The 20,446-nt window shown below is 39.4% G+C and overlaps 2 protein-coding genes across 16 annotated transcripts in view; one reads left to right on the top strand and one right to left on the bottom strand.

Moving 5' to 3' along the window:
* Nucleotides 1–210: 210 nt before the first annotated feature.
* On the top strand, nt 211–5,183 carry LOC133652062 (uncharacterized). Of its 13 annotated transcripts, none has more exons than XM_062050400.1 (17): nt 211–402; nt 1,030–1,193; nt 1,332–1,428; nt 1,536–1,666; nt 1,893–1,970; nt 2,142–2,245; nt 2,338–2,432; nt 2,511–2,591; nt 2,725–2,844; nt 2,933–2,980; nt 3,097–3,177; nt 3,256–3,333; nt 3,423–3,935; nt 4,023–4,073; nt 4,325–4,369; nt 4,454–4,872; nt 5,121–5,183. In XM_062050400.1, exons 5-13 carry the CDS (start codon nt 1,918–1,920, stop codon nt 3,606–3,608), a joined length of 846 nt encoding a protein of 281 aa, XP_061906384.1. In that variant the 5' UTR covers nt 211–402; nt 1,030–1,193; nt 1,332–1,428; nt 1,536–1,666; nt 1,893–1,917; the 3' UTR covers nt 3,609–3,935; nt 4,023–4,073; nt 4,325–4,369; nt 4,454–4,872; nt 5,121–5,183. The 13 variants fall into 13 exon arrangements, with proteins under 13 accessions (XP_061906384.1, XP_061906390.1, XP_061906388.1 ...); XM_062050406.1 differs by having other exon boundaries at nt 3,423–3,735; nt 3,875–3,935; nt 4,454–5,149; XM_062050404.1 differs by having other exon boundaries at nt 3,423–3,735; nt 3,875–3,935; nt 4,014–4,073; nt 4,454–5,149.
* Nucleotides 5,184–6,340: 1,157 nt separating this feature from the next.
* The window catches only part of taok2a (TAO kinase 2a), a 42,638-nt gene continuing 28,532 nt past the window's right edge, over nt 6,341–20,446 (bottom strand). The window contains exons 13-20 of one of the 3 annotated variants that reach the window (XM_062050376.1): nt 20,282–20,410; nt 19,974–20,210; nt 16,680–16,808; nt 16,396–16,599; nt 10,282–10,521; nt 8,824–9,036; nt 8,539–8,721; nt 6,341–8,474 (exon numbers count right to left, since the gene is read on the bottom strand). In XM_062050376.1, coding sequence (XP_061906360.1) covers nt 7,641–8,474; nt 8,539–8,721; nt 8,824–9,036; nt 10,282–10,521; nt 16,396–16,599; nt 16,680–16,808; nt 19,974–20,210; nt 20,282–20,410 — 2,169 coding nt within the window. In that variant the 3' untranslated portion in view covers nt 6,341–7,640. Of the gene's footprint in view, nt 8,475–8,538; nt 8,722–8,814; nt 9,037–10,281; nt 10,522–16,395; nt 16,600–16,679; nt 16,809–19,973; nt 20,211–20,281; nt 20,411–20,446 lie in introns of all 3 variants that reach the window. The other 2 variants (XM_062050377.1, XM_062050375.1) reach the window with 2 other exon arrangements.

Raw genomic sequence — 20,446 nt, 5'->3', positions numbered from 1 at the left:
TGACCGGAAGTGATACGTGTAAATACATATTTGATACGTACTCTCATAGATATTGTCACGCCAATTTTCTTCCCATAACAAAAACCTTCCTAGCCCCCATTTACTTTCGGGGTCATTTTCGCTTACGTCATTTCCTCTTACGTACGTCATTTCCTCTTAAATACGTCATTTCCTCTTACTGCCCGTCGCTGGGTTTTTTTATTTTTTATAATATAGTCATTTCCTCTTACGTCATTGACAGCGATCGATAGAATCGATAGAATCCAAATCTCCTGAAAATGGTGGTGTCACTGAATAATATTCGTCTTTATCTTTCCCAGGGGACTTATGTCAAACACCAGCAGGCTTCGAAACATTTCAAGCGGAGTGTTAGGGCCGCTGCTGGGAACTTCTGTCTTCGTGGTAACGTGCAAAAAATATTAATTAATATATAATACTGTTAAATGTCTGTACTACTTTGAATCAACATTATTGTTGAAACCATTTCACTAATATTAATTAATATATAATAATGTTAAATGTCTGTACTTTAAATCAACATTATTGTTGAAACCATTTCACTAATATTAATTAATATATAATACTGTTAAATGTCTGTACTACTCTAAATCAACATTATTGTTGAAACCATTTCACTAATATTAATTAATATATAATAATGTTAAATGTCTGTACTTTAAATCAACATTATTGTTGAAACCATTTCACTAATATTAATTAATATATAATTCTGTTAAATGTATGTACTACTTTAAATCAACATTATTGTTGAAACCATTTCACTAATATTAATTAATATATAATACTGTTAAATGTCTGTACTACTTTAAATCAACATTATTGTTGAAACCATTTCACTAATATTAATTAGTATATAATACTGTTAAATGTCTGTACTACTTTAAATCAACATTATTGTTGAAACCATTTCACTAATATTAATTAATATATAATACTGTTAAATGTCTGTACTTTAAATCAACATTATTGTTGAAACCATTTCACTACAATATTGTGTGTGCTGTGTAGAAGAGGTCCTGTACCATGGGAACAGAAGGGTCATTTTGACAGAGGAGGAGAAAGTGGCTGTGTTAATCGAAGCCCATGCAGGCCATTTTGGACCACGGAGGATGCAAGCGAAGATTGCTCCCCGGTTTTATTGGCGGTCCATCACACAGGACACATTGGATTGGGTAAGCAAGCTCCTAGAAGGAAGATATTTGCTTTTAATTTTTAGTTGAAACACTCAGGTTAGTAGTTAGTAGTAGGTCGCAAAGTGTTGTGGAATCAAATCATATCTACAATATGTTTCCCTTTATTATTGCTTTTAGGTGCGCACATGTCCTGACTGCCAGCGCTTTGAAAAGTTAAAGACCGAGGCGCCTGAGCTGAAGCCCGTCAAGGTCGTATCACCTTGGTACATGGTTGGTGAGTGGGTTTATTCACACATCCCTCACCTTTTCACGCACAACTATACAAAAACTCAGTCTACATTCAAATATTTGCTAAACTGAGAACTGGAATTCATGCTCTAGGTGTGGACCTCTTTGGACCTGTGAAAAAGTCGTCTAAGGGGAACAGATATTGTCTCACTTTGACCGATTATTTCACCAAGTGGGTTGAAGGAAGAACATTCCCAAAAAAGACAGCAGCCAATGTAAAGGAGGTATTCTTTATATTTTGGTGTTTCACTTACCCATGGCCATAATCAGAAAGGGAAAAAGCCACTAAAGTGCATAATTTATATATATATATATATATATATATATATATATATATATATATATATATATATATATATATATATATATATATATATATATATATATATATATATATATATATATATATATATATATATATATATATATAATTTCTGTGGTGCCCCACAGGCCTTGAGGGACATTTTCTTTACTCATGGTTTGCCTGAAGTTATCCTCACTGACCAGGGCACTGAATTCAAGAAAGAGGTAACTAAATGCTGGTCTTTCACTATTGTACTCTAGGATTGTAATTCAGTCTGAATGTACTCACATGCTTGAATGTAATATTGAATTCTAACCACAACGTTACTGGTAAAATGTTTCATGATTGTCATATTGGTGATGACCAAGCCAGAACTCATTCCCTTGATGTTACAGAGTTATGGAGGTTCTTCCAAACAATATGGTTAGGCTGGAGACCCTGGATGGAAAGCCCAAGCATATGATGACCACGTATGCATCACTGAAACCTCTGCGCCCGAGTATGTCAAACTGAATGCTGTTTACAGGCATTTTTGTTCAGAGATCTTAATATCCCTCCCCTGTATCATAATATGCCTCCTCTCTCATTTAGGGACTCACCCTGGCTGGCCAAAGGATTCCCCTTCAGCCCCTGTGCTTCCAGGAGATGCTGAAATGCTGACTTCATCATCGGAGGAGGAAACTGAGGTACTTTTTCAGAAAAAAAGTGTTTATGTTTCCATAGATGTAGCTTTCTAACTATTTGTATGATTGACACATGTCCAGTGTCATTGTTTCATGGACCATACATATGCTGGCCCCACATCACCCTGGAAAAAGGAGCTGCACCCCGACCAGAAACAACTGGTGAGCAGGTTTCAAATTGAGTAAAATTTTGACATTGGAGCCAGTATATGTTTAAAAATATATACATTTATTGCTTTGTGAAGTGGCCAAGGTTATCTTCAAGTCGAGTAATGTAAAATTTTCTCATGAACAGCTCGAGTATGTTTTGGCCTGCGATCGTCCAGCTACGGAGCTGATCGTTAAAGAGGGAGGGGTGTGTTTAACCCAAGAAGAGTTTTGGTCTCTCGGGTTGTCCAGAGACATGGACTCCACGGTCAGTACTGTAACTGTTATGTTTGTTTCACTTGACTGCTTATTCCATGGATATGTATAACTTTGTTACATCTGTAATGTGATGACAGATTGGAGATGCTTGCCTCCAGCTGGTTCAGGAAGCTGCTCAGAGACATGTAGGATTTCTTAGAGCTGCACAACAGAGGCTGCTTTTGGTCATTAAAAAATCTGATTCAATGGTTAATATAAAACCTCACATATCCTCATGTTTTTGGATTCAAAACTGTTACAGGGCAAAGATGTCTTCATTGCCAACATGTATATTGTGCCAACGTGGAAGCACAAAGACGTCGATCCAATGTCAAGCCTTCCAGTAATTACAATGAAATTTGAATGATAACTACACTAATCTGAAATTTCTTTCTAAAATATTCATAAATGTATACTACAGAGGGATGCACATCTAAAGGATGCACTCCTCTTCCCAGCGTTGAGCAAGCACAACGGTCCAGAGCATTACCTTCTCTGTGTAAGTGTTGAAAAGAAAAATACTGGAGATATCTTATAATTCTTGTGCAATTACATTATTTATGCCTCTTTCTGCATTGACCATTACAGGTGTTGAGGCCGGCAAAGAGAGAAATTCTCTTGCTGGACTCTCAGTTTGCCCTTTGGCCATCTAGTTTTGGTGATGAGGTGTACAGAGCCATCTCTAGGTCCCTTTATAATAATCCTGGCCACAGTTCCATTTTGGCCACTTTTTGTTCCAGCCATGTTCTGGTTTTGGCTATGGTTCTGTTCTAGTCATCTTTCCCTTCCCCGCTATGCTCATGTTTTAGACATGTTCTTCTTTCGGCTATGTTCCCATTCTAGCCATGTTCCAGTGGTGTGCAACAGGGGTCCCCAACCACAGAGTCATGGACCAGTACTGGTGAAACGTGATTTTGTTCATGCTTTGGCAGTGTTCTAATAGAATTTTCACTTGTTTATTTACAATTTGTCTTCATGTTTTAATATGCCAAGTGGCTTATTGCATTTTATTTTATTCACATTTGGCTTTTTTACTGCAGGAGCATTGCACAGCACATCGTCCCAGGAAGCTGGAGTGAGCTCACTGGAAAAGACATGCAGGTAATAGGTTTACTCTATAAAATATAAATGTCTTGTAGTAAACCCAAAGGCTGTATACATTTTCATGGTGCTAATGAGTATTACCAGGAGATCCCACGCCAGACCTCGGGGAATGACTGTGGTGTTTTCATGCTCATGGTAAGTTGAGCATTTTTAAAGAAGAAGAGTAGGTTAAACTTCCCCCACAATGATGTGAAACACAGTATCAAATTACAAAAATATTTGGTTGCAATTATTGCTTCCAGAGATATTCCTATCCATCACATTTCCAGTATTGATGTTGACGGCTCTTTTCATCAATTTAGTAGATTATTACAAAGTAGAGAAATATTTTTTTCATTACACAATTATTACATGTGCTCAGAAAAATTACTATTTTCTATTTTTAGTACTCCCTCTGGCTCTGTACGGACACTACTTTTCACTACAGTGTGGTAAGTATTTAGATATTTAAAAGATTTCAAAATAAGCGGCTCTGAGAGGTAAAAATAATGAACTCATTGTTATATCTGCTCTAGCTGGACATGCAGTCAATCCGGCATTGGTGGTGTGTCCTTCTAATGGAGCGCTTTGGCATTGAAGGGTAGGACAACTTCTTGAAATATCTGATGTATTGTTTATCATGATTAGTAACTGCCTGTGATGAGGTGGCGACTTGTCCAGGGTGTACCCTGCCTTCCGCCCGAATGCAGCTGAAATAGGCTACAGCGACCCCAAAAAGGGACAAGCGGTAGAAAATGGATGGCTGGATGGATTAGTAACTGTAATCTGAAGAGCTTTTCTTCAATTTCCCCAAAGGCATGGCCAGAGGTTCTGTTATTGGACAGACAAGGCGAGCGGCCTATTGCAGGGCATTCTTCAGCCAGTCTTTAGGGTATCCAGAAACTCAGTCCAGGCCATTGACTGCGTCATCAAAGAATAACTGAATACAGTACTGGTATGCCACGACACAAAAGTGAATAAATTGTATCATACCTATGTTGCTCCATAAAAAAAATGATTGGAGAAATATGTAAGCTGGGGGAAAAAATAACTGGTTCAAAAATTATAATATAATAACCTTTATTGGTTTGTACCTTGATGTGGTTTAAGAGCTTTTCACTATACCATGTCTACTTCTGAGGTGACCACCACTTGTGATTATAATTGACGCTTTGTCCTTTATCTGTGTTCCCCATTCTTTAGGTGCAGCTCGCGCAATGTTTGGAACAAAACATTTGTAAACAATAAAAAAACATTTTACATTGCAGTTTTTTGCCTCATTTTAAAGTCTTGAAGAAATACCCAAGGTTTTTCTTTATTATTATGTTCTTATTCTAAATATTGTCGTTTGTCTGACCACGGGTCATCTGACTTCACTGAGGTACATATGTGCACATAAATGTCATTTTAATTTAGTTCATTTACACAGAGAACTAAAACAAACTGAATTTAACGAATACATTTAGTTTTAATAAAGTTTAATAATGTTGATTGATAATTAATTAACTTATTGTACACTGTTATTAATTTCCGCATATGTCCACGAGTCAAATGTGCAGTCAGGAATATCCTCAAATTAATTTGTCAGATTAATACTTGTCCGATTAATACAGACGTTTTGTTAACGCTGTATTATAAAAAAAAAAGAGTCAAACGAAGTGCTATCGATCGCTGTCAAAGACATAAGAGGAAATGACGTACACGAAAATGACCCCGGAACTAAATGGGGGGTAGGAAGGTTTTTGTAATGGGAAGAAAATTGGCGTGACAGCATCTTATAAGTAGACGCAGCATTGGCTGCTGTGACGCGAGAAATTCGGCCGCCATCTTGAAGTGGTGATGAGCCGGCAAGCAGCCTAAACTGACAGTTGACAGGTAGAAAACAAAACAGCGTTTCCTGCTCAATTGAGCGGACTGTTGAAAATAGGAATCGGGGGGTTACTTTTCACAAGTAAGATTTAACATTAACGTATTATTGGTTGTATTTTGTGAAAAGAATATTACCACAGAGTTGAGAAGGAGCAAAGATCTTCAATAGTACTGAAATCGTAGCCGCTAGCAAACAAGAGTATGACCATAATATAATTGCTTGTCAATTAAATTAATTACATTTAAAAATGTCATACTTGAATAACAAAGTTGAAATAATTGATGAAGATTAAGAGTGTAAAAGCCAACAGGGGTAAAAGTTAGGACCACAGTCCAGATTGTGTGGGGACGAAGAAGACAGGGAGCGGTAGTCTTTGCGCATGCGTGGACTGATCGGGTAGTGATAGGCCTTTTTGATATTTTTCATGTTTACAGTCTAGATTTTGTGAGTGCGTTGTTAGCGAAGGATAACATGTCAACTTTTTCTCATTACATACTTTTGATAGTTTTTTTTAGTATGTTTCGAGCATTTTCCGAGTTGTTAAAAACTTTGGACACGCCTAAGTTATAGAATGAAGTACTCAAACAATAGCGCAATGTACTGTTGTTTATTTTTCCAAAAGTATTTTGTTATTACGCTTCTGTACAACTTTCACAGAGGAAATGTCAAGTTTACTCCTTTAATATGTTTGACGTTCCCTACGAGGCTTCCTACCCCAAATATTCTGCTTTCTTCCTCTCTTCGAAACACTAGAAAAATAATCTTCACATGGAGGACGTTGCCATGACAACTGCCGGAAAGCGCCCGGACATTCCTGTTCCTCTTCACGTTCTTTCATGAAATGCAACATTTGCAGCTAAATGGTCTCCAAACAAGGTCTGAGAATGTGCAAATTAGGTAGACGTGACAACAAAATATGTTTCCTGCCTGATGCTTCCCACGTTCTAGCTGGTCTTCTTCGCAAGCCGACATGAGGTGTTTTTTTGTCCACAAAACGCAAGATCAAGTTGAGGATGGCACCAAAGCGTCGTAATACTGACGCAAAGTAGAAGAAAGGAATGCTGGAAAATGTAGTCGTAACGCCACACAGCGCTGATTCTCCACCTAGTGGTCAAAATTGGCAGTCACATTTAACAAAAACTTGTCATACAACATAAATATTACAGTAGTAGCAATAACGAGAGCATCTAGTTGTCTTCAGCTGACAAAAGAATCCTTATTCTTACTAAGACAGTTGGAGTTAGTGCTCGTATTTACAACAGCTTCACATTTACATACACTTCTATAAATACATGGCGTGCACCCGCCTTTAAAAGCGCCACTCAACATTTTGGGAAATTTACCGGGAATCCTTCGGAAGTCTTAGAGACGTCGCCATGGTAACGTGCGCCGTAAAAATACTGTGATGTTCCCTTCACACATATAAATGTTCAAAGTCAGTTATGAAAATAACTTTTTTTAAATGAAGAAGTGGGGATAAAAAGCAAGGCGCAGACACCGGGCTAACTAAGCTAGTGAGAATACGGAGCAAAAAGCTAAGCTAGTGTCATGTCGCATTACGTAATTGGGAAGCTTTTAAAGCAGAGCACTGCTAACATATATGGACCGTGTGCTAAGCTAAGCTATTTCCCAAAATGTTGGTGTGGCGAAGGGACGTTTGTTTTTGTTGATATCTGACTTCCACTCATCTATGTACAAATTGGGCGTGGCTTAAAAGCACCGCTAGCTAGCTGAGAGGGACAGTTTGTGCACGAGCGCGAGGATCAGACAAGAAAACCTCAAAGTTGTTGTTGTGCGCCGTCTGAAAGTGGGGCCACGGGACCAAGCGACGAGCCACGGCGGCCATGTTGCGTTCACGAGTAGGACAGGTGCGAGCCGTTGGAAATGTGGGACGTGACCGATGTGCTCCGACTCAGACCCCCGTCACTGCCGCCGCCCCCCGGGCCCCCCGAGGCCGTCCTGCGCAGAGGCTGGGGGCTGTTCCTGAGCGCCATCAGGCCGGGGCCCCTGACCCCGAGCCCCCCGCCCCCGTAGCCTCCCTGAGACGAGGAGGAAGAGGAGGAGGCGGAGGAGGGCGGGGAGGAGGAGAGGGCCAGGGGAGGAGGCCCGGATGGGGGGGGCAGCAGAGCAAGGGACTGCGAGGAGGCGTGGGAGGAGAGGTGATGGTGGTGGTGATGGTGCCCCTGGGAGTGATGGGAATAATGGCCGCCCCCTCCCACCCACTCCCTAGCCCGCTCGCGGTCGTCACGGTAAAGGTGCGGCGTGCTCTGGTGGTGCTGGTAGTGCTGCTGCGGCGCCGTCAAGTGGCTCCTTCCGGTCTTGCTGGCGTCGCCGTCCCTGCCGAAACTGTGCGATGACACCACGGACTCCGTCCGGGCGAAGACGCCCCCGCCGTGGTTCTGACTGCGCCAGGACGGCGTGGCCACCGAGTTCTGCACGCTGTGGCTCCAGTGGCTGCCCGAGCGAGGGACGGGTCGCGAGGGCCAGCCCCCGGAGCCCGAGGAGGGGCTGGGGGTGGGGTAGCCCTGGTTGAAGGCCTCGGCTGGGATGCCGCTCAGCGCCATGTTGCTGAAGCCCAGACGCATGCTCTCCGAGTCGAAGGCCTCGATCTCGTGCGCCTGACGCTCCAACAGCGTGCGGATCCGCTCCGAGCGCTCGTTCTGCAGGGACAGCATCTCCTCCTCGATCTGCCGGGACAAAGCGAGACGTGTGACATAAGCGCAGCGGACAGGAGGCGGCGCGTGGGCGTACCCGCTGCTCCAGCAGGGCGCGGCGTATGGACACCCTCTGCTCCAGCTCCTTGATCTCGCGCTCGTGCTGCGTGTCCGTGTGGATCTTGATCTTGCTCTGGTAGGCATTGAGCAGCTCCAGTTCCTGCTGCAGCTGCATGTGCAGCACCTGGTACTCCGCCTCCTGGGTCTCATCCAGTCGCAGCTGAGGCAGCACAAAGGGGAGGGGCATAAAGGGTCAGGTGCTGGGCGGCAGGTGAGAGAGGGCGGGTGTGCTCGGTGCGCGGGAGGTCCTTGCCTTACTCACAGCCTGAGTGGACAGCATGTCGTTGATGGAGTGGTCGTACTGCTCGGCCAAGATGGCCAGCTTACGGGTCTGCTCCTCCTTCACGCGTTTCAATACGGCCTTGTGCTCCGACTTGGGCGTGTTCTCTAGCAGGTGGTTCCGCAAGGCTTTGTACTGACGGGTCTGGATCTTGCAGGTCTCCTGGAACTGCCGCTTGATCTGCAGCTCTTTGGACTGCGACAAAAAGGTCAGAACCAGAGGTGTGATGTTTGCGAACGAAGCAAGTCTTCCGAACGGCTCTTTTAATTGAATGATGAGAACTGATGCACAGTTGGGGGCCGTTTTTTATTGAACATGCACAGTTTTATTATAACTGTATTAATTTATTTTTTTTAATGCAAATTGCGTGCCACCTGATAGGCAACTTGACTACAAAATGAGTCGGAGTTAAAAGAAACAGCAGCATTCTAACCTAACTTCAAACTATTTTTTTTTTTTTTACCTATAACAATAAATAAATAGTTATATACATATATACATATGTATATGTATATACTTACCTACATATATATATATATATATATATATATATACACACACAGACACACACATTTTTTTAATTATAATTTTTTTAATTGTATTCATTGTTGTTTTTATTTGGATTCACTTTTCAGGTTCATTATTCTAAAACAAGGGTGTCCAAACCTTTTCCACTGAAGGCCGCACACTGAAAAACTAAAGCATACAGGGGCCATTTTGATATTATTCATTTTAAAAACCAATACAATACATAATTTTTATTTTTATTTTAGGGCTCCCTTCAAGTTTGGTTTCAGGCGCCCGGAAGGGTCTCAGTCAAAAAATAAAAAGAATTATATACTTTATATAGTATGTATATATCTTTTTTCAATGCTTAAATCTCGAGATCAACTTTAGATATGTTGATATAAATATTTTTTATGTTTAATGCTCTTTTTGACAAAGAAAACTCTGTTTTTTAATGGCAAAAACACAAAATGTGCAATGTATCCCCCTTTTTTCCAAAGTGGAATATTTGACGTGAAGTATTTGGAGCTTTATATTCTTAACAACATTGATTTTTATTCATTATTATTTAAAAAAAACTCCCATAGATTTAAAAGGGCCCGACTCCTAAGTGTTAAAAATAAGTCACACACTTTAGCTCTATTTGTTGATTGCATTTTTTTTTTCTTTAATCATTTTCATTTCATTTAATCAACCAGCTCAGTGGCCTTGTGGTTAGAGTGTCCGCCCTAAACTAAATGATTCTGATATACATCTTTTTGTATAACTGATGCTATTGATGGTTTCCTTGATAAAAACAGTAAAAAAAACAACAACAACAACAACAACAATATAATAACAAGTCAGTCTTTTAAAAGTTTTTTTTGAAAGAGCCATAAATCCCATCAATAGTTTTGAACTAACGCTTCTTGAATGATGAGCGGCGCCACTCACCTTCAGACTTTTGGGCTGCTGCCGGACCTCCACCGTGTGCTTCTGTCGAAGTTCTTGTTCCCTCCGCTTGTTGTACTCCATCTGGTTGGTCAGCTCGGTCTGGTGCTGCGTTCGGATCAGCTCCACCCGCGTTCGCTGCACCGAGCCCAGCTGCCTGAACTCCAGCTCCTGCGTGGACTCATGGTGGCGCAGCAACATGGCGCACTCAAGATCCTTCTGGGTCTGCTTCTTGTTCAGGTCCTAATGGCACATGGCGGCACATTGGACGGGGCTACTTTTACAAGCGGATGCAGAAACCTGTCAACTTTTCATCTGGCCCGCCACAATAAAATCCCTAAATTCAGGATAGTCTGCCTCATCAAAGAACTAAAAAACAGTAACAATAATAATCATATATCTAATCCATTTCGGATGGGTAATTTTATTGTGAAAATGCAAGACTTCCTCACATTATCTGTGATTTCCTTCAAGTTGCATAACGCCAACACAACTCTTAAATCTAACTTAATATTACTTATGTTTAATCATTATTTACTTTTACTGTGCATGCCCCTTTCTGTCATTTGGACTTATGAGCTTTAAAAATCATATTGTGAACATACACGTCTTATATTCTACACCAGGGGTGTCTAAACTTGTTGACTTGGGGGTCGTATTGGGCTAAAAAAATTTGGCCAGGGGCCAAAAGCCACCTGCATGTAAAGTAACTATGCACTATACACTATACAGCAGGGGTCACCAACCTTTTTGAAACCAAGAGCTACTTCTTGGGTACTGATTAATGCGAAGGGCTACCAGTTTGATACACACTTAAATAAATTGCCAGAAATAGCCAATTTGCTCAATTTACCTTTAACTCTATGTTATTATTAATAATTAATGATATTTACACTTAATTGAACGGTTTAAAAGAGGACAAAACACGAAAAAAATGACAATTACATTTTTAAACATAGTTTATCTTCAATTTCAACTCTTTAAAATTCAAAATTCAACCGAAAAAAAGAAGAGAAAAACTAGCTAATTTGAATCTTTTTGAAAAAAAAAGTAAAAAAAAGAATTTATGGAACATCATTAGTAATTTTTCCTGATTAAGATTAATTTTAGAATTTTGATGACATATTTTAAATAGGTTAAAATCCAATTTACAATTTGTTAGAATATATAACAAATTGGACCAAGCTATATTTCTAACAAAGACAAATCATTATTTCTTCTAGATTTTCCAGAACAAATTTTTTTTAAGAAATTCAAAAGACTTTGAAATAAGATTTAAATTTGATTCTACAGATTTTCTAGATTTGCCAGAATAATTTTTTGGAATTTTAATCATAATAAGTTTGAAGAAATATTTCACAATTATTCTTTGTCGAAAAAACAGAAGCTAAAATGAATAATTACTTTAAAATGTATTTATTATTCTTTACAATTAAAAAAATAAATGTACTTGAACATTGATTTAAATTATCAGGAAAGAAGAGGAAGGAATTTAAAAGGTAAAAAGGTATATGTGTTTAAAAATCCTAAAATAATTTTTAAGGTTGTATTTTTTCTCTAAAATTGTCTTTCTGAAAGTTATAAGAAGCAAAGTAAAAAAATGTATGAATTTATTTAAACAAGTGAAGACCAAGTCTTTAAAATAGTTTCTTGGATTTTCAAATTCTATTTGAGTTTTGTCTCTCTTAGAATTAAAAATGTCGGGAAAAGCGAGACCAGCTTGCTAGTAAATAAATCAAATTTAAAAAATAGAGGCAGCTCACTGGTAAGTGCTGCTATTTGAGCTATTTTTAGAACAGGCCAGCGGGCTACTCATCTGGTCCTTACGGTCTACCTGGTGCCCGCGGGCACCGCGTTGGTGACCCCTGCTATACAGTATATATATATATATATACAAACCCCGTTTCCATATGAGTTGGGAAATTGTGTTAGATGTAAATATAAACGGAATACAATGATTTGCAAATCATTTTCAACACATATTCAGTTGAATATGCTACAAAGACAACATATTTGATGTTCAAACTGATAAACGTTTTTTTTTTTTGCAAATAATCATTAACTTTAGAATTTGATGCCAGCAACTCGTGACAAAGAAGTTGGGAAAGGTGGCAATAAATACTGATAAAGTTGAGGAATGCTCATCAAAAACTTATTTGGAACATCCCACAGGTGAACAGGAAAATTGGGAACAGGTGGGTGCCATGATTGGGTATAAAAGTAGATTCCATGAAATGCTCAGTCATTCACAAACAAGGATGGGGCGAGGGTCGTCACTTTGTCAACAAATGCGTGAGCAAATTGTTGAACAGTTTAAGAAAAATCTTTCTCAACCAGCTATTGCAAGGAATTTAGGGATTTCACCATCTACGGTCTGTAATATCATCAAGGAGTTCAGAGAATCTGGAGAAAACACTGCACGTAAGCAGCTAAGCCCGTGACCTTCGATCCCTCAGGCTGTACTGCATCAACAAGCGACATCTGTGTGTAAAGGATATCACCACATGGGTCGGCTTCGCTGGGCCTGAGCTCATCTAAGATGGACTGATACAAAGTGGAAAAGTGTTCTGTGGTCTGACGAGTCCACATTTCAAATTGTTTTTGGAAACTGTGGACGTCGTGTCCTCCGGACCAAAGAGGAAAAGAACCATCCGGATTGTTATAGGCGCAAAGTTGAAAAGCCAGCATCTGTGATGGTATGGGGGTGTATTAGTGCCCAAGACATGGGTAACTTACACATCTGTGAAGGCGCCATTAATGCTGAAAGGTACATACAGGTTTTGGAGCAACATATGTTGCCATCCAAGCAACGTTACCATGGACGCCCCTGCTAATTTCAGCAAGATAATGCCAAGCCACGTGTTACATCAACGTGGCTTCATAGTAAAAGAGTGCGGGTACTAGACTGGCCTGCCTGTAGTCCAGACCTGTCTCCCATTGAAAATGTGTGGTGCATTATGAGGCCTAAATTACCACAACGGAGACCCGCGGACTGTTGAACAACTTAAGCTGTACATCAAGCAAGAATGGGAAAGAATTCCACCTGAGAAGCTTAAAAAATGTGTCTCCTCAGTTCCCAAACGTTTACTGAGTGTTGTTAAAAGGAAAGGCCATGTAACACAGTGGTGAACATGCCCTTTCCCAACTAATTTGGCACGTGTTGCAGCCATGAAATTCTAAGTTAATTATTATTTGCAAAAAAAAAAATAAAGTTTATGAGTTTGAACATCAAATATATTGTCTTTGTAGTGCATTCAATTGAATATGGGTTGAAAAGGATTTGCAAACCATTGTATTCCGTTTATATTTACATCTAACACAATTTCCCAACTCATATGGAAACGGGGTTTGTATATAAAATACTATACAGTATATATATATATATATATATATATATATATATATATATATATATATATATATATATATATATATATATATATATATATATATACATATGTGATTGTGTGTACATATCATATTAATATAATGGATATACATTTATTGTAATGGATATATAATTAATATAATTGGATGTTAAGAGTATGTGAAAGTTCGACTCTGACTTTGTTCATTTCCATGACGACCTTCTTAAAGTTTTGTAATCAATCAGAAATATTAAGCAGCTAAAATGCGGCAAACATAGATAAGTGTGGAGAGAGTGTTTTGCACTTTTCCTGTAATTTTTTGTTTTTGCACCATGACTAGGGAACTCAGTATATCTCGGACCTCATCCAAATTTACACTCCTGCGCGCGCTCTGAGGTCCGAGAGCCAGCTCCAGCTCGTGGTGCCCAGGACGAGACTTAAAACCAGGGAAGATAGGGCCTTCTCTGTGGTCGGCCCTAAGCTCTGGAACACTCTGTCCCTCCATGTTCAAACTGCTTCCACAGTGGAGTGTTTTAAGTCTCGTCTTAAGACCCACTTTTATTCTTTGGCTTTTAACACTACGTGAGTTGTGTGGTCTTCTGTCCTCTGTTGTCCTCTGTGTTTTTTTTAATACATTTTGATGTCTATTTTACTGTTTTAATTGGTTTTACCCTTTAAAATCGGTTTTAATCGTATTTATTTTTTATATTGTTTTTGTATTTGTTTTCTATTCATTTATTTTTTGTTTTTATTCAGTCATTGGTGTAGCATAATATTGTTTTTAATATTGTTTTTTACATGGCTGTGCAGCACTTTGGAAACATTCTTGTTGTGTAAATGTGCTATATAAATAAAGTGGATTGGATTGGATTGATTAGGGAAGGTTGTTTGGATTGTGTCATATTAGTGAATGATGTGCTATTTTTTTAATAGTACATTAAAGGGTCATTCATTTGATTTACTCACATCATCTACAAGATGACAGCAAATATTTAGCATTCAGAGAGAGCCTGGTGTGTAATATTAATAGTACTCCGCCTTGGATGCTTTATTGAACGCATGATGTCTTGTGGGCCGCACTTGGCCTGTGGGCCGTAGATTGGACACCCCTCTTCTACACATTAACCAACACAGTGAAGTATTTCAAGAATACTGTATACGTATTCATATTGTATCATTTGCAGCTAATAACAAATGTATTTAAATGGCCATACAGTAAAATATTGTCAAATAGTGATTAAAAAAAATTAAGCTCAAAAACTGCAGCTTATGCCGCTAGCTTAATGCTAACTTACAGTGGAAAAACCCATTGACAAGCTAAGAAAAATTAGCATGGTTATGGTCTTAAATTTGTACAAATGTTAAACAAATTGAAATAAAACATTAAATATATTTGTACTTACAGACATATAGTCACCAAACCCATCAACATACCAAACAGTGTTTCCCATACATTTATTGATTTGTTTGTGGCAGCCCGCCACAAATACATTGTAGGCCGCAACAAGTAAAAAGACTAATGTTTAAACTACGGCTGCAACAACTAATCGATTAAATCAAATAAAATCGATTATAAAAATAGTTGGCGATTAATTTAGTCATCGATTCGTTGGATCTATGCTATGCGCAGAGGCAATTATTTTTTTAAATTTTTATATATATATTTTTTATAAACCTTTATTTATAAACTGCAACATGCACTAACAGCTGAGAAACAATAATCAAAATAAGTATGGTGCCAGTGTGCTGGTTTTTTTCAATAAAATACTGGAAAGGATAGAAAAGTAGTTTGTCTCTTTTTTTAAATCCGATTATTAATCGATTAATCGAAGTAATAATCGACAGATTAATCGATTATCAAATTCATCGTTAGTTGCAGCCCTAGTTTAAACTTTGCTTCTTGGGTGATAAATGTGCAGTCCTCTCCTACCAACTATGTTCCACAATACATCGACAACGTTATTTGTCTTCCAATGAAATTTTCAGGTTTCAGCAACAAGCTTCTGTAGTTAGTCAGCACAGAGTGCAGAGCAGCAGACGCGGGTAGTACAAAGTTAGCATCAATATTTGATTGTTTGTCATATGTGTTTCCTTAGCCTGTCAGTGGGATCATCGGCATGATCGGTAAGTCGGCATTAAGCTAGCAGCATAAGAGCCAAACGTTATTCTTTATAACTATTATTTTTTTTAGTTTACACCAAACTGTATTGTTGATTTAACATGATTCCTACATGAATGTGTACTTCATATGAATATTCATGTACTTGCCTTTGTGTGCTTACTTTTACTGTCACTTCATTGTGGTGACTATCAGTAAACAATTTCAATGTATAACCTTTTCTCTCTCTAATTTAAAGGATACAGTATATTTGGCAAAGTAAATTCCAACATTAAAGCAGGGGTGTACAAAGTGCAGCCGGTGTTGTATTGTTGTATTGAAATAAGTAGTAACAATTGAAAAATACAGCACAACGATGTAATATACTGTAAGAAAAATACATGTTGATACTAATAATTATCTTTGAATATATGTACACCATTTTTGTTTAGCCTTTTAAAAAATAGATATATGTTAAGGCCAATTATGCAAATTATATGATGACGGCATCTTGAGAGAGCCCGCCATCACAAATAGATTGCTGTTCTATGGGAAACATCAATTAATAATATTTGGATACAGTATTCATTTTACTGTATGCTGAGTCCAGTTCTAGTCCTGCACAAACTGACAAGCTCAAAAGTAGCGTACCTCACGGAGTAAATCCTGCTCCAGGTTGTGTCGAGCCAGAAGCATCTTCCTCTTGTACTGGCGACACTGCAGCTCGTAGTACTGCCTCTGCCGGCGCAGCAGACCGGCCTCCTCCTCCGCCTGCATCTGCTGCAGACACTCCTTCTGGCGGATCAGCCATTCCTGCTTCTCCCGCTTGGGAGTGGATTGGTTCTCGTTGAGCTCCTGCTTTGGGGGGTGCAAGGAGACAACGTCAGTGGTGGGGAAAAAAAGAGCGTGAAGTGAGCGCTGCTGATGCTTCATGCCTCTTTAAGCTGCTCCTTGCGCTGACGATACTGACGCTTCTGGGACTCCAACAAACTGGTCAGTTCTTTCTTCTGCTGGCCCAAAATGTGCTGCTGGAACTTCTTCTCTTCTGCCAGAGCAGCTTTTATCTGCAGGAGAACATCAAGGCAGTGTATTAGGGTCACATGCCCACCATGCAGTCCAGTCCAAGTAAAGGTTTGGAATTGTGTGAGTGTGACTTAGTGATGTGCGGATTGAAACTGAAACATAGATACCGCCATTACCAGATCTTTATGCTTTAATATCCATTCTAAAAATCTAAATATCAATACTTTTGATCCTTACGTTATTTAAAATAATGTATATCATTAACAGGAAGACAGTGTATCATTGATATCTTGTCTAAGTGAAACGCGATTGGTGGGATCTACTTTTTCTTCCGCCAATGTAAGTACGCACAAGCAAGAAAATTACTGGCAATTAAAATGAGTTACTCATACAGAGTTTCTGCAGGTTTTAGCAAATCTAATTTCCTGTTTTTAATGCATTTTTATTGCCACAAATTTGATGCCCATGTCCTATGGCAAAGAGTTATTTTAAACAGTCAAAAGCTTACAACTGTCTATATAGACAACATTGTAAGTGTTTGACAATGATAATCTTGAATAGTTGAAATGTTTACATTAACTGTTACTCTTTAGTGGATTAGAATTGTCTTATGAAACTGTTTACTCTTTTTCTGTAATGGTAGCAGCAGCTGCCAGTCGTCATAGCGTCGTGGCAGCAGCATAAGTAGCTTTGTCGGTCACGCCAAAGAAATGTGGCACTATTTACTGATGCTTGTCTTTATTGCCTACAATGTATATCATTAACAGGAAGACAGTGTATCATATATAACTTGTCTAAATGAAACGCGATTGGTGGGAACTACCGTAATTTCCGGACTATAAGCCGCACCCGACTATAAGCCGCACAAGCTAAATTTAGGGGAAAATACAGATTGCTCCATATATAAGCCCCACCCGACTATAAGCCGCAGGATTTTGATGTGTAATTACCGTAGTATATAGGGGTTCCTGCTACCACGGAGGGGATTGTCGGGACAGAGATGACTGTTTGGGAACGCAAAGCGTCCCATTTATTAACAATAAATCTTTCAATCATTCAATCAAACTTTCACATCTTTGACATGGCGAACAGCATTCGTGCAGAGTACAAATAATACAATGGTGCAAAGTAATACAAAGTGCTCGCCTGTACGTTATCAAAATAACCAGCCTACCGGTATATGAAAAGTCAGTCTTCAATCATTGTGTCATCGTCTTCCTCCTGCGTACTAAAACCACTGAAATCCTCTTCGTCGGTGTCGGAGAAGAACAGGCCGTAAATAAGCCGCACCCTTGTATAAGCCGCAGGGACCAGAACGAGGGGGAAAAGTAGCGGCTTATAGTCCGGATATTACGGTACTTTTTCTTCCGCCGAGGTAAGTATTTGATGCGCAAGCAAGAAAACTGCTGGCAATTAAAATGAGTCACTCAATGGGTTATTGCAGGTTTTAGCAAATCTAATGTAATGCTTTTTAATGCCACCATAGTTGTAGCAGCAGCTGCCAGTTGTGGTGGCATCATGGCGGCAGCAGAAGTAGCTTTGTTGGTCACACCAAAGAAATTTGGCACTGTTAACTGATACTTGCCTTTAATTGACGATTTGTGATTAACTAATAGCATGTGTGATTTCTCCGCCTTTAATGCCTCTAGACATGAAATGTAATGGTTTTTAATGCAATTCAAGGCCTAAATTTTCACAAAGTCCATTTAATGACTTTTAATACTTTTTAATGACCCGCGGAAACCCTGGGGTGAAACAGTATTGTAGGTACCGCGGTAGTGCGGTTTCAAAATCATGGTAATAATGCCGTGATGTCTGACTGTATGAAACGAAAATTTAGTGAGTGTGTTTTTTTTCCGGCGCTTATGTATTGGCCGTTCTAAAAATAAACTAAGGGAAAGCGTCCAGTCGGAGCGCGGACTCTGCACACCGAGGGAAATATTAGAAGCTTTTTGATGAAACATCAACCAGAAAAGAGATTTGAAGCCAGCAAAGCTAAACATACATTTTTAAAGGTATTTACATTATTAAAAGTTACATTGTCATATATATTTGGTAGAAAGAGTGGATATTTCCGCACAATTCTTTACACTTAAAAATACATGGTTGTAGTAATAAATATGATTAGAACACTTGAGCATTATGTTTGTGTTAAATTACAACAGTCCTTCTCAAATAGTGAGGCCGGCCCCACTGGGGAGACACGGTGCGATGCGTTTCATTGTACCAGAATACGATTAAACGTATGTAGTAGCACTGGGCTTAACTGTAACCACAATGGGATATGAAGAAAGACCGGTGTGTTGTTTACTTTAATTTTAATAAGCTTTCAATGTTATGTAGAGGTATAGTTATAACAATTATATAGACAAATTATAATATTTGATGTCACGGTGGAGAGTGGGGGTGCGAAATATTTTCTTCTTCCTATGGGAGGCATAACAGAAAACATTTGAGAAGCCCTGAATTACAGTAAGTGTGTTTATCCTAAACATTCCTGCCACTTCATTTGACACGCTATGGCATTTTTAAGACTTTTTTTTTACATATACCACAATAATATCCTACCGTGGCTATAATACCGTGATATTTTGATATCGTTACATCCCTAGTCACTCAGTATTATAAAACAGCAAGTGTATGTATTCTTTTATTGTATGCTATTTGGAGACACTACACGCACCATTGAGCAATAAGACAACACATTCAGTGAAGAATAACGCTATCATTTGTTTCACTCTGTGATTTTATATAATTTTAAAGAGGATTCCCGAAGAGCAGCAACACTTAAAATACACTACTTTTTAAATTTTACAAGACACATTAGGTATATTTGCACAAAGTATCGGATCGGTATCGCCAATACCAGTCTGAATTTTACTCGGTATTGGATCGGAAAGAAAATCAGTGGTATCGCACATCACTAGTGTGTGTGTGTGTATGTGTGTTCATGTCTGCTGGCATAATCAACCCCATCAGTGATGTTATGATGTGGCCAACAACAATGGAGGACTAAAAAGGAGAAAAACATACACATACACACAAAAAAACTAACAACTATAGAGGAACATTTTTTCCTTCTTTTTCCTCATTCTGCAAGTGACCATTCTCCCATTATGTCAAGCCCACACCCCTTTAGCTGTGGTACCAGTAAGAAAGTGTGATGATAAAGACACAGTGGGGTCACTGGTGTAAATATTCCTTACCTCTTTCTCCAAGATGGCCTGGTGCTTCTTGACCAACTTGTCGGTTTCAGAAGAGAAACTGTTCCTTTGGTTCTCCAGCTCCTTGTCCAACTTGAGCTGATGCTCGTCCATGTCCGCCTTCAGCTTGTTCTCCAGGCCCATCAGCTGCTTCTGGTGCTGCCGCCTCATGCGCTTGTATCCAGACATCTGCTCCCGCAGCGCAGAGCCCTGCTCATGCTCCTGAATCTGCCGGGTCACCTGCAGGACAAGTTGGGACACGTTGGGAGTCACGAGCGCGGGCGAGACGTGCATGTCGCACTCGGACCTACCAAGGAGGCGGTCCTGATAGTGGCAAAGTGGTCACGCTTGCGATAGTAGGCTCGGTGGCGGCCCGCAGAGGGCGCCTGTGGCTGCTCAAGCTCTGGCTGGTAAGGGTCATCGTAGATGTTGTCCTGAGCCTGATTGGTGACAGGGTTCATTTTAAAAGTTGCCCA

Source organism: Entelurus aequoreus, linkage group LG06 (genome assembly GCF_033978785.1).
Source record: "Entelurus aequoreus isolate RoL-2023_Sb linkage group LG06, RoL_Eaeq_v1.1, whole genome shotgun sequence".
Classification (NCBI taxonomy): domain Eukaryota; kingdom Metazoa; phylum Chordata; class Actinopteri; order Syngnathiformes; family Syngnathidae; genus Entelurus; species Entelurus aequoreus.
Note: the sequence above shows the minus strand (reverse complement) of the source record. Positions and strands in the feature narration are given on the sequence as shown.

Bases quoted from the DNA above. Each gene is read 5' to 3' on its own strand.
- LOC133652062 (XM_062050400.1), top strand. From the start codon at position 1,918: ATGGTTTGCCTGAAGTTATCCTCACTGACCAGGGCACTGAATTCAAGA. The intron at 2,433-2,510 runs GTACTTTTTCAG...ACACATGTCCAG, and splicing joins CATCGGAGGAGGAAACTGAG to TGTCATTGTTTCATGGACCA. The intron at 3,334-3,422 runs GTAAGTGTTGAA...TGACCATTACAG, and splicing joins CAGAGCATTACCTTCTCTGT to GTGTTGAGGCCGGCAAAGAG.